The following is a 13,868-nucleotide window of genomic DNA, read 5'->3' as shown; positions in this document are numbered from 1 at the left end:
TATCACTTCTATAGGTGATGTCCACAAGGGGATTTTGGGTTCCAAAATACCTTTGTATTTTATCCATATTAAATACAGTGACTTCCGTATTAAATGGTTCAAAAAACCCTTGTGGACTTTTACCTTTTCATATAGTAGGTAGGAGTGCCAACCATATCTGTTTTCCACACCCTCTAGATCTAATAGTTCATAATCTTTTAGTGTTATCCAATCCCTTATCCAGTTTAGTGCTGCAGCTGCATGGTATAACTCCAAGTTTGGCATGGCAAACCCTCCCCTTTCTTTCCTATCAGTCAGCAGCTCATACTTAATCCTAGGTCTTTTCCCGTTCCATATGAACTTTGCTAAATCCTTTTTCCATTCTTTAAAGACTTTCATGCCCCCCAATATTGGTATCGCCTGAAATAGAAATAACATTTTTGGGAGGATACTCATCTTAGCTACCGATATTCTTCCCCACAATGAAAGGTTTAGTTTGTTCCATGTCTCCATATTTACCTTTACTTCTCTCCATGCTTTTTTATAATTGTCATCAAAGAGATTGATACTTTTGGGTGTTATATTTATTCCTAAATATTTAGCCTTATTTTTGATTTCCAGCCCCGTTAATTGATGCAGTTCTTCCTTTTCAATTTTGTCCAAATTTTTAGTCATTAGGGTAGTTTTTTGATAGTTTATTTTAAGTCCTGCCACCTTTCCGTATTCTTTAATTATTTCTAATGCTATCGGGATATTCTCTTTCGGATCTTGCGTCGTAATTATTAGATCGTCAGCGAATGCCCTCACCTTATAGGTATTCTTTCCCACTACGATTCCTTTTAGTTTCCTTTCTTTTCTGATGTTGTTTAGTAGGACCTCTAATACCAGTATAAACAGCAGGGGTGAAAGAGGACACCCTTGCCTGGTTCCTTTGGATATTTGGAAGCTATCCGTTACGCTCCCATTTATAATTAACCTCGCTCTCTGCTTGTTATAAATTGCCTCTATAGCCCTCCTCATGTTTTCTTTAAGTCCGATTTTTTCCATGTGTCTTTTCATAAAATCCCAGGAGACGTTGTCGAACGCCTTTTCGGCATCCAGCAGCAACAATGCTGCTTTTTTGTCTATTTTAAACTCTAAATATTCCAAAAGGTCTATTATATTTCTTATATTATTTGAAATTTGTCTGCCTGGTATAAATCCTGCTTGGTTGGGGTGCACAATATCTTTAATTACATTTCTTAATCTATTTGCAATCACCCCTGCAAACAATTTATAGTCACTGTTTAAGAGAGAGATTGGTCTGTAATTTTTCATTAAGTCGAGGTCCGCATCCTGCTTGGGTAGGAGTGTAATATATGCCTCTTTCCATGAGTCTGGTATATTTCCTTTAAGTAGTATTTGATTCATTAAGTCTTTTAATGGGTTTATCATTATTTCTTCCATTTTTTTATAATATTCTATCGGTAATCCGTCGGGTCCTGGTGATTTCCCGGGTTTACATTTCTTCATTACATTTCTGATCTCCTGTGCTGTAATTGGGGTATCCATTTCTTTCGCTTTTTCCTCTATAATAGTCTCTAATTTGTGTTTCTCTAAGTAATTATTTATTTCTTTACTGTCTTCTTCCTTTTTCTTATATAATTCCTCATAATACTTCAGAAAGTTATCTACTATCATCTGTGGTTTATTTATATATTTATCCCCAATCTTTATTCTGTTTATCATTTTTTCATTTTTTCAATTGCCAAGCAAGGAATTTGCTTGGTTTGTTTGCAAATTCGAATTTATTTCGGTTCCAAATTTTTAAATTCCAATCCATCTCCTGTTCTACTTTGGTTTTATATTCTGTTTTTAACAAATTTATCTCTTTTCTTAGTTTTTCATTTTTTGGACTCTTATATAATTCCTTTTCTTTTTTATTCAGATCATCAATTATTCTTTTTTTTTCTTTTTCCTTTTCTCTTTTTTTCCTGATATTCTGTTTTATGAAGTAGCCTCTGATGAATGCTTTCCCTGTATCCCATATTATTCCTTGTTCAGTTTGCTTATCATTGTTTAATTTGAAAAATTCCACCAATTCTTTTTTTGCACCTTCTAAAATTTTTTCATCATATAACAAATCGTTATTTAATTTCCATCTTCTTATTCCTGTTGACCATTCTGGTCTCAGTTGAAGTAGCATTGGGTTGTGATCTGAAAATATCCTTGGTTCTATTTTGATTTCCTTAATTCTATTCAATAATTCTATTGACAACCAAATCGCATCTATTCTACTTGCAGTTGTTTTTGCACTCGAAAAATATGTGTACTCTCTTTCTATTTCATTTTGAAATCTCCAGCTATCTTTCATGTCTAATTTTTCCATCATTCTAAAAAATGTGTGTGGCAATTTTCCTTGGTTTTTCCCATCTCCTTTCCCCGTTCTATCTAATTGCGGGTTGGCTACCCCATTTAGGTCCCCCATCATCACCATTTTCCCTTCGGCAAATTCCATCAATTTAGATTCAATCTTCTTAAAGTATTCTACTTTCTTCCCGTTTGGTGCATATATTCCTATAATATATATTGGCTCGCCTCTATAATTAATCTTGAGAATAACCGTTCTTCCCTCTTCATCAACATAAATTAATTGTGGCTCTAGGCTGGTTCTTACATAAATCACTACCCCTCTCTTCTTTTTCTCATCCGCTGCAATAAATTCAACTCCTAGTTTTGGGTCTATTAATATTCTTTTGTGGTCTCTTTTTATGTGGGTTTCTTGTAAGCAAATAATGTCTAGTTTTTGTTTCAGTAGTACGTGTCTTATTCTATTCCTTTTTACCTTATTATTTAAACCATTCACATTCCATGACAATATTTTAAGATTCATTTTATTGTATTGAACTGCACACCGTTGACTGGGCTTGCCGGATGCCAGTGTTTGACCCCCAAGCTCCTCAAACTGTTGCGGGCCAGTGACCCAGCCATCAAAGTAATTAGCTTTAGTGTAATCATCATCATCATCAACATCATTAATACACTGTCGCTGTAAGAACATAAGAGCCTGCTGACTCTTTTAAAAGTCACTCAAGTTGGTGACTTTAATTCTCCTGTGGTAATTGGGACGTTTTGTTTTATAAACTTCCACACCAAAAAAACAAAATACAGAAAAGCTTTCTGCTTGCTCTCCAGTTCACTGCCACCAACCAAGGCAGCATACTAACCTGGCCGCTGAATGAGGCGCCTTCCTGGGATTTGATGAACTCGCTGTACACCTGATTGGCTCTCAGGATCACCGTGGCAACTGCCTCCTGGTACTGTGGGGACGATGTGGCCAGCAGAGGAAGTGCTGCGAGTGGAATGTGATCCTGGCTATTGGAAAGGCAGCCTTCATCGTAACTGTAAGGACTGAGGCTAAAAAAGAAGAGAGATAGTTAAGGACTTCTCCTTTCTGTGGGCATTATGGAGCAGTGAAACCTCTGGAACACACACCCAATCTGTGTTGCATGGGTCAGCTACAGCTGCGCTGGTTGCTAATATTGCGGCTTTGAGCTACTGTATTTTGGTAAAAAGAAGAGTGACTAATAAGTTTAATTCGTAATCATAACAATATATGGGGACTTGTGGAGATGCACAGCAATAGGATTGCACAGTATTATTATTGCTATTACTATTATAATATATTGTCTCACCTGCTACGTACCCAGCTGATTACTGAAATATGCAGAAGGGGGCATCCTCTATCTACCATCCTAGCAGGAGGGCAGCTACACATTTCAATCTCAATCTCAAACCTTCATTAGCATATAGACAAAATTCCAAAAGGTTCATAAAATCACTCAGCAAATTCTGAAGGCAGCAACACGCGATGTAGGAAGCAGACTTTTAGTGTAGAAGCAATACCTGCCCTTTGGCACTGCCTTCTCTATTGTCCTCTGCCTGTTGAAGATACTCCTCCTTCAACAAAACTCCAACGTGGAGATTTTATCCCACTTGGTATCTGTATTTGATTTGAATGGATTGTATACACCCGTTGTTGTTTTAAATTGTTTTTATATAGGCAATTGTTCTATATATGGTTTTATGCCATTGTAAATTGTTTTAGGAGGCCGCATGGGAAGGGATTCATAAATAAATAAATACATTTTCTGTCCTGCTCTTTCTCTCAAAGGAGCCCAGGGTGGCAAAGTGGCAGAACAATATAATTAAAAATAAAACAAAAAAAAATCTCTAAAGCATTTAGAAAGCAAGGAAATCTAAAAACATTTTATGGTAGTTCCCTTGCTTCCACTCTCCCCCAGTCACATGCAGACGTACTGGAAGAAGATGCTTAGCTTAGTTTTTGAGAGAAAACACAAATTTACCATCTTCTCTGCACATTCCCATTTGCTACAAAGCACCATGCACTTTTTTGCTTCTTCATATTCTGCACCAAAAGAATCAATGTGGTTTGGGGCATAGAATGCTAGACTTGGGTTCAAATTCCTCACTCGGCTGCAAAGCTTGCTGGTTGAGCTGAGACCACTCACACTGTTTATTTTCTCTGTGAAACGTACCTCACAATTTAAAAACAAACACCTGTACACTGCCCAGAGCTCCCTGACAGAAGAGCAAGAAGCAAATGTGAGTGAGTCATCCCTTAGTCTTGCTCCTCTTCTCATATGTAAGGCAGGCTGTGTAACTTGATTTAGAAACCAATTTCAAGGGCGCATTTATGCACATATACAAACATCCTTCAACTTATAACCCCCCCCGAATTGCCCTGGGTGTTGTGTGTGTGTTTGTGTGTCTGCTGTTTGTAATGTTACAGACAACAATCAAAATTCATTTTGTAAACCTATTTATTTCAAGCTGCTTTTAGCAGAGACGCTATCCAGATGAACAAGATATTTGAGACTTGCTTTCCCCTCTGCTTCAGGATCCCAGTGTAGGCCCGAAGGGGGACTCTGATTCACAGGATGCCCCACTTGCCCCACTCAAGGGGGAGCCCACCACCCTCGGAGTCTGAGGACCATTCCCTGCAGCCTTGTTTATTTCACAAGCATGCAGGAAACATGAAATTGCAGAATAGGATACAGCTCCTTTAAAGAGCTCTCCCAGAGGGCAGGGCCATTGAAAGCTCAAGCCCTGACAGTTTTCTAAGGCTTCAGGTGACCTAAGCCAGGGGTTGATCGCCGAAGAATTGATGCTTTTGAATTATGGTGCTGGCAGGGGCGTCGTAGGGTGGGGGCGGTGGGGGCGGGCTGCCCCTCGTGCCGCCCCTAGGCGGGTGTGTGCGGTGCTGCTGCTCCCGGGGTGACGGAGGGAGCGGCGGCGCGTCCCACCACTCCCATGCGCCGCCGCTCCCTCCGTCACCCCAGGAGCAGCAGCGCTGCACGGACTTGGCTCCCGAAGTGGCGGCCCGGCATACCCCAGGGGCGGGGGTGTCGCTGCGCGCGCGTGCGTCATGACGCACACGCAGCGATGCCCCGCCCCCTGGGATGCCGGGCCGCCGCTTCCGGAGCTTCGGTGGGCTTCAAAGAGCTCCGAAGCCACAGCCTGGCAGCCCTTTGCGCTATGGCAGCGGCTTCGGGGCTCTTTGTAGCCCGCCGATGCCCCCAAGCCCCCGCCCGGCATACCCCAGGGGCGGGGGCGTCGCTGCGCGCGCGTGCGTCATGACGCACACGCAGCGATGCCCCGCCCCCTGGGATGCCGGGCCGCCGCTTCCGGAGCCTCGGTGGGCTGCAAAGAGCTCCGAAGCCGCAGCCGGCAGCCCTTTGCGCTATGGCAGCGGCTTCGGGGCTCTTTGTAGCCCGCCGATGCCTCCAAGCCCCCGCCCGGCATACCCCAGGGGCGGGGTCGTCGCTGCGCGCGCGCATCATGACGCACACGCAGCGACGCCCCGCCCCCGGGGATGCCGGGCCGTCGCCGCGCGTGTGTGCGTCATGACGCACGCGCGCCCCGCCCCCCAGGGGTGCCCCTTGCCTTCCCGCCCCGGGCAGCCAAGGGGCTAGGAACGCCCCTGGGTGCTGGAGGAGACTCTTGAGAGTCCCATGGACTGCAAAAAGATCAAACATATCCATCCTTAAAGACGAAACAAAATAGGAAATTCTTTCCAGTAGCACCTTAGAGACCAACTGAGTTTGTTCTTGGTATGAGCTTTCGTGTGCATGCACACTTCTTCAGAAGATCTGAAGAAGTATCTGAAGAAGTGTGCATGCACACGAAAGCTCATACCAAGAACAAACTCAGTTGGTCTCTAAGGTGCTACTGGAAAGAATTTCCTATTTTGTTTCGACTATGGCAGACCAACACGGCTACCCACCTGTAACATCCTTAAAGAAATCAGCCCTGAGTGCTCACTGGAAGGGCAGATCCTGAAGTTGAGGCTCCAGTACTTTGGCCACCTCATGAGAAGAGAAGACTCCCTGGAAAAGACCCTGATGTTGGGAAAGATGGAGGGCACAAGGAGAAGGGGACGATAGAGGATGAGATGGTTGGACAGTGTTCTCGAAGTGACTGGCATGAGTTTGGCCAAACTGCGGGAGGCAGTGGAGGATAGGGGTGCCTGGCGTGCTCTGGTCCATGGGGTCATGAAGAGTCGGACACGACTGAACGACTGAACAACATAAACAAGCCAGGGGTTCAAATGCAGCACCCACAAAGGCTTCATTGGTGCCTGCAGGCAGGGACCCCAGACTCTGTTGTTGTTGTTCAGTCATGTCCGACTCTTCGTGACCCCATGGACCAGAGCACGCCAGGCACGCCTATCCTTCACTGCCTCTCGCAGTTTGGCCAAACTCATGTTAGTAGCTTCGAGAACACTGTCCAACCATCTCACCCAGACTCTGAGCTTTCATTTTAAAAAAAGCCCTCCTAAAAAGGAATTTTCTGTGACTTGATCCACCTGACTGCTCCTGCGTGTCAACAGTTTTAGCCAATGAGTGAAGTCAGAGATGTGATTGAAAAGCAAGCTGTTTGGACTTATTGTTCAACTTATTTAAATAATTTGTATGCTGCATGTTGAACCCATGTTGAATGTCTAATCTCAGGGCAGCCAGCAGAGCAGTATGAAATCTAAAAAGTAGAAATTGAAAATTAAGTGTACACACTAGCGCAACGAACGGAAGTAGCAACAGCCCTAGGGACGCAGGTGGCGCTGTGGTCTAAACCACTGAGCCTCCCGGCTTGCTGATCGGAAGGTCGGCGGTTTGAATCCCCACGATTGGGTGAGCTCCCGTTGCTCTGTCCCATCTCCTGCCAACCTAGCAGTTCAAAAGCATGCCAGTGCAAGTAGATAAATAGGTACCGCTGCGGTGAGAAGGCAAACGGCGTTTCCATTTGCTCTGGCACTCGTCACGGTCCTCCATGCGCCAGTAGCGGTTTAGTCATGCTGGCCACATGACCCGGAAAACTGTCTGTGGACAAATGCCGGCTCCCTCAGCTTGAAAGCGAAATGAGCGCTGCAACCCTGTAGTCGCCTTTGACTGGACTTAACCGTCCAGGGGTCCTTTACCTTTTTTTACCTTTACTAACGGGTGTAAAAGTAAACGGCTCTAAGTTAAATAAACCCCAAATGCCTAGGAAACAGAAATGCTCTTGCCTGGCCCATTAAATGAAATAAATGAGGTCTCAATGGGGAGGGAATTACCAGTATGTGCCGTCCCTGGAAAACATCCTGATAGAAGGGCACACTTTGAACTTATAATACTGAAATGTTGTTAAGAAGCAGACGATGAGACGAATTATCTTTTAAGCAGTGAACCAAATCAGAAATAATTTAACCTGCTGTGCAGATGAACCTCATGACAACTAACCCCTGCATGATTCAAGATTGCAAGAGACCTCTCCCCCCCCCCTCTCCAATCACAGCCAGTAGGAGGTTAAAAATCAACCCCTCCATCAAACCACAATTTCATCAGCTAAAGGAAATCTTCCAGGGCTCAAGAATGACTTTCCCCCCTCTCATACCTGAAGTCACAGAGTGAGAGCTATTATCCAAGGGCCTCTTGCTTGCCACACAACTCTACAAATCCACATTTAAACCTTCACCTGATTAGTTTGAACAAATCAATTGCGGCTCTCCAAGTACAATGTCATTACATTCATTACACTCATGCATGAGATCAAGAATGGATAGCTTAGCAGATAATTACTAGTGTGAGCTCTGGACACCAGGTGAATGGACCTTGTTGGCATTATGAATTGAGAAAATGGGCCTACACAGGCTGTGTTCCTAAACACACCGACACACACACCGACACACACACACCAATTTTATTAAAGTTACAGGTAGGTAGCCGTGTTGGTCTGCCATAGTAGCTGAAGAAGTGTGCATGCACACAAAAGCTCATACCAAGAAAAAAATTAGTTGGTCTCTAAGGTGCTACTGGAAGGATTTTTTTTATTTTTTTATTTTTATTTTATTAAAGATTTTCTTTGTTAATGATCACGCGCATTATAAAGAAAAGCTAACCAATAGACTGAAACTGACATGGGGACAAATAGAAGAGGATGCCTTCACCCTAGTATGGCTCCCCTAACATACACAGCCCAACAAGACAGCAATAGGAACCCACCGACAGCATACAAAACACACTGACTTATGAGGATGATTGGTTTTAGTTTGCTACAGTTCTGCTTGTGTAATACTGATATTTCAGGCTGGAAGCTGATGGAGAGGACCAAGGGGATGGCTCAGGAGGTGAATGAAATAGCTCTGCATGCCTCACAAGGCTATTACTCAATCACCATGTAATAAAACCCGCTGGCAGGGACATACCAATATTTCAGCCATACCCCCGCTGTTGAGTACAGCAGGAGACAGAAAAGTCATTTTAAAAAGAGCTGCATATGATTTTTGCAATACAGCCAGCTAGGGACATAAGAAGGCATCATCCTCACTTCTGTCCTCTCTTCACTGCAATCAGCACTGTTTCCATACTGCTGCGGTCAAATACTACATTATTCTGAAGACATCTGAAGGCAGCCCTGTTTAGGGAAGCTTTTAATGTTTAATAGACTATTGTCTATTAAAAAAGACTATTGTAGTCTATTAATAGTCTATTAAAAAGACTACTGTATTTTAATATTTTGTTGGAAGCTGCCCAGAGTGGCTGGGGAAACCCAGCCAGATGTGTGGGGAATGAATTATTAATTATTAATTATTATTATTATTATTATTATTATTATTATTATTATTATTCATCTTGCTTGTCGTTATGTTATTCCATCCCATTAACTTCTATACAAAGTGGGGGAGGGATGATATACTCAATTAAGTATCATTTGAAGACTGAAAGCAACAACTTATTGATTTCCATTCTGGTCATGGGACAAATAAGTGAACATGGACAATTTCTGTTTTTGTCAAAATTCTCCAATATGCCTACAACTCACATGAATGGCATCCATTAGACCATAGGTGACAGGAAGACAAGGAAGTGAGTATGAGTAAGTCTAAGTGAGTATGAGTTTGTAATGGAGCATGGACAAAGGTCTGGCAGAGATATAGAGCAAATCGCAAGAGCAGGGGTTGAGAGGCAGAGGCTGTATATCAAACCAAAAGGCCAGCAACCAGAATCGGGGAGCAAGAATGGTCAGAGAAAGGCACTTCAGGACTCTGGACAGGTCCTAGGGAAGAGACAACTTGTTTCAACAAGTCCTGGAAGCAAGCTGAACTTTAGTGGTGGTGTATCTGTGGTCCTCTAGGTCATTCCTGACAATGGGCCAAGCTTATGGGGCAGGTGGGTGTTGGCATCAGAGGAGATTCTCTATCCCTGGCTTATATGGTACCTTACTGCTAGTAGTGCAGTGGCAAATTAAAAAATGCATGACAGTCTCAGCCATGCCCCTTCTAAGATTATACAACCTTCTAAGATTATGCAACAATAACAATAATTTAGATTGTGCTACCTTTCAACTAGGTCTACTATTTTCTGTGCACATTCACCAGCAAATTATTTAGAGTGCTCTAATATCTTCTCCCAGAGAGACTTAAACTGTGTTTTCCTTGAAGTTCATACGTAACAGAAGTTGAACACCATTCTCTTGCAACTAAAGCATGCTGTGTTTTCAGTGTTCCTAAATGCTTAGCTTTGGAGCACACAGGGCAAATCCTCTGCATTTGTCAAACACACCTTCTCCAGAGTGACCCTATGAGCTGATCCTCAGCAGCTAACTCTCCTTCTTTCACTCTGGCTTCGAATGGCAAAAAGGGAGAAAAAAGTTCTTCTCGGTGGCTATAAAGCTCCCTTTTGATGCTGATTGGATGGCTCTAGGACACTGGAGACAGGGACTCTATTGGGACCCTGATTTAGAAATAGTACAGTGGTGCCCCGCTAGACGGAAATAATTCGTTCTGCGAAAATTTTCGTCTAGCGGGTTTTTCGTCTTGCGGAGCGGCAATGACAGCCGCGCTCCGCAAAACAAAACAAAAAAGACGAAAATTTTTCGTCTTGCAAGGCAGCCCCATAGACTTTTTCGTCTAGCGGGGCAGCCTTCGTCTAGCGAGTTTTTCGTCTAGCGAGGCATTCGTCTAGCGGGGCACCACTGTAATGGGTTGTTGACCCCCTGCAAGCCCATACCACTACACCTCGGCTGACTGCCTTTCCTATGCCCCGCCTATTTGCTGGAGTTCTTTAAAGGGTCAGCCCTCTGCCTTGGAACTGGATACTCTCTCACCTCTCTCTGTTATATGTCACTGGACATGATGCTTACACTGGTGAGCATCTTGGCATGTGAGGCCCTTGAAGATGCTAAGTCTGGCTTGGGAGCCTCAGGTTTGGGGCTGAGGGGTGAGGCTGGATAGATTTGGTACCTAGGCTGCTGGACTCAGGCTGAAGGTCAAGGGCTGGACCACAAAGGTGCTTCCACACTGCTGTCAACATTTCCTCTTTCTAAGAAGCAAGTAGTTGACTCTGTCTAGACTAACTTGATTGATTCACAGATTTCTCATGTCCCCTATGGAACTGTGCCATGTGAATTGCAGCGTAATTGGTCCAAAGGGGGCCTCTGCAGCTGCAGTGTAAAAAAGGGTCTGTCTGGAAGAGACAGAACAGTCAGACACAGACTGAGGAAGCCTCTCTGCCAAATCACAGATGAAGCTAAGGGTACATCTACACAACAAAAAGGATGAGTTTTCTAAAGCGTAATAGTCATGGTTTCCTCTAGTGATTCCAGGTGAGATGCTGCAAATTCTGTTTGAGATGTCTAGCTCAATGCTCATATTCATGGTTCTCATGTGCAGCATAGATCCATCCTTGTTCTCCCTCCTTCTTCCTTTTTCCCAGCCCCTTTTAGAAAACTAAGCAGTAACTCACTTAGAGACAAGTGAAAATGCTTCAGAGCAGATGGCTGGGCAAGGGACCAATCTGATGGCTATGCGCCCAAGGGCCGCTGGGTAATGGACCCTAATGACAGTGTCAAAGGCGGTGGCTATGGTGTTGACATCCCCTTGCTTAGAGCTCTGGTCACCACTTCCTGTATCCAAAATGTTGCCTCCATGCAGCACCAAGAGCAGGACATGGATCTTGCTTGGCTGCACTAGTGGAGGCACAACCTCATCCTGAAAGAGAAAACAAGAAACACAAGGCTAGTTTATAATGGCAAATATGGCTTTGAGGATCAAAGGTGCTTCAATTTTTTATTATGCTTCATAAATAAAAACAGAGCATTACTTAGGCCCCCAGGGACATACGCCTCTATGTGGTGAGGCTACCTTGTCTCACTGTGACTCTTGCTTCCCAAATGTCCCTTTGTGGAATCTATTTTATTATGATGCCTGCATAGTAACTGCAATACTGTGCCCCACACAACCGTTATTCATTGTTTCTTTATTGTTAGCCCTGTCTGCACGCTGTTGTTTTGAAAACCCAATAGACACTTCTTCTTCTTCTTCTTCTTTTAAGTGCTTCCTGCTGCAGAACAATTAATTATCAATTGACCAGAAACTTTTAGACTGTACAGTATTATGGAAAAGCAGGGTAGTTGAAATTGTCAAAGCCCCTGTTATTACTGGAAGAATCCAGCAGCACCAACAGTAGATGTTTGGACAATCTAAATGGCTGCACTTGCAGTATGTGAGATGATGATATATAAACAAAGGGATAAGCTGGAACAGCTACACAAAACATGAATTTCCTGGACCTCTTTCAATTCCTGATTGCTTTTATGTTCTGTTTGATGTATCCCTCTGCCTTAATTGTACACTGTGATTCTGCACGTTTATTCTCCTTTATAATTAAGCATCAGTGCACCATAAAAGCTGACGTTCTCATGCAACACAATGTTATTGCCAGGAGGGAAGACGAAAAGGGCAATGGCATTGCAAGTTAATTATGAAATTCAATAAAGTTTAAATTTTAAAAATTAGGTTATCAGGCTGGTATGTTTTCATCCCCTAGGAAGTCAATGGCCTTAAGAACAGAGGAGGCAACAACTTCTCTGCACTGAGGTTTACTTCAAAAACCCATTGTCAAAGGGGAGCCTGCAGGACAACCCTGACAGAAAAAGAAAGCAGCCAATTGTGCTCTGAGCTTGCAGGATTTGTGGGTTTTCATTGAATCCACTCCGGATCCAGCACTACCTCTCATTGATGGTGGATCCCTAGAATTCCTTCTAAATTTGCCCAGGGTAAAGAAATAGGTTTTCAATGAAGACACTGGCTGTGTACACACTGCTGGCTGAAAGAGCAGCTAGGTCATTCTCTTTCCCAGCAATTTAGACAGGAGCTGGTTTAAGGGGGAGATGCATCAAAACGCAGTATTTCCTAACAACAGGATAGATACAGATTGTGGATAATGCCACTTCCCAGACCTGCAGTGGGAGTGCATTGCATGTAGAGTAAACCAGAGTGTGCATACGCCCACTATCCGTTTCTGGTGCTTTTCCATCAAAGCAGGGGGGGGGGCAGTGTCTGAAATTCTCAGAGATCACAGTACTCGGTGGCTACTACTCTGAGGGTGGGAACAATTTACATCCTATCCATAATGTTGTAAAGTTCTGTAATAAAATCGGCATGAACCAGCAGCTTCAAGAATGTGGAGCATGTCCCCATGGTAATGCAGCAATGTATATGTGTGCAGTGGGGGGGCAGGATTGAGGGTTTAATGCAGGCTTAGGCAAACTCTGGCCCTCCAGATGTTTGGGACTACAATTCCTATCATCCCTGACCACTGGTCCTGTTAGCTAGGGATGATGGGAATTGTAGTCCCAAACATCTGGAGGCCCAGAGTTTGCCTAGGCCTGGTTTAATGTGTTCCCTAATAGATCCCCACCACCACCAAGAGGCAGACTGCAAGTGATATATGATATAAAAAGGATAAAGAATGTTTCTTTTCCTTGCAGGGAAAACCAGGCAAAAGTGTGAATTACACTGTGCTTAGATCAATTCAAGAGTCATATCTGGCCACAGGCTTCAGGTAGACTCCACATTTTGTTGCCAGACCACAGCTGTAGGTATGGAGTGTTTCTGCTCAGAGGGACAAACATGGGTATAGAACACACATAAAAGCTGCATCTTTAAAAAATACAAGCCGGGGAAGGGAATTTATTTAGACACTGTACCTCAATGATGCTTAGCCTTTCCACGCTGGATCCAACATGATACTCTGCTGCCGATTCAAGACATGGATCGTCTGGAAGGAAAGATGTATGGTCATATGAGTTTGGGTTCTTTCCTCCACAGACCATGAGACATTCTAGTAATTCCCAAGGTTTAGTATGTGAAAGGGTATCTGCCACTACTCTGCCATTATGTTTGCTGATATGGGAAAAGGGGAGAGAGACATGGTGGGGATTGTTCCCAACTCTCCATTTTGGAAAATCTGCATAGAACAAGATCACAAAATGGCCAAACGTATGAACAGATGTAACAGGAGGAGATGTGAATTTCAAAAGTTTTTAAAGCTTTTTCTTGTGAAGTATCT

General features: G+C 43.6%; 1 protein-coding gene across 11 annotated transcripts in view; it reads right to left on the bottom strand.

Annotated features, from left to right (window-relative positions):
* PITPNM2 (phosphatidylinositol transfer protein membrane associated 2) overlaps window positions 1–13,868 on the bottom strand; it is a 181,442-nt gene that overhangs the window by 41,968 nt on the left and 125,606 nt on the right. For all 11 annotated transcript variants that reach the window (XM_033136271.1, XM_033136279.1, XM_033136275.1 and 8 more), the window contains exons 9-11: window positions 13,507–13,577; window positions 11,262–11,506; window positions 3,186–3,375 (exon numbers count right to left, since the gene is read on the bottom strand). In XM_033136271.1, coding sequence (XP_032992162.1) covers window positions 3,186–3,375; window positions 11,262–11,506; window positions 13,507–13,577 — 506 coding nt within the window. The remainder of the gene's footprint in view (window positions 1–3,185; window positions 3,376–11,261; window positions 11,507–13,506; window positions 13,578–13,868) is intronic.

The sequence above is a fragment of the Lacerta agilis genome, chromosome 17 (genome assembly GCF_009819535.1).
Source record: "Lacerta agilis isolate rLacAgi1 chromosome 17, rLacAgi1.pri, whole genome shotgun sequence".
Taxonomy (NCBI): Eukaryota; Metazoa; Chordata; class Lepidosauria; order Squamata; family Lacertidae; genus Lacerta; species Lacerta agilis.
Note: the sequence above shows the minus strand (reverse complement) of the source record. Positions and strands in the feature narration are given on the sequence as shown.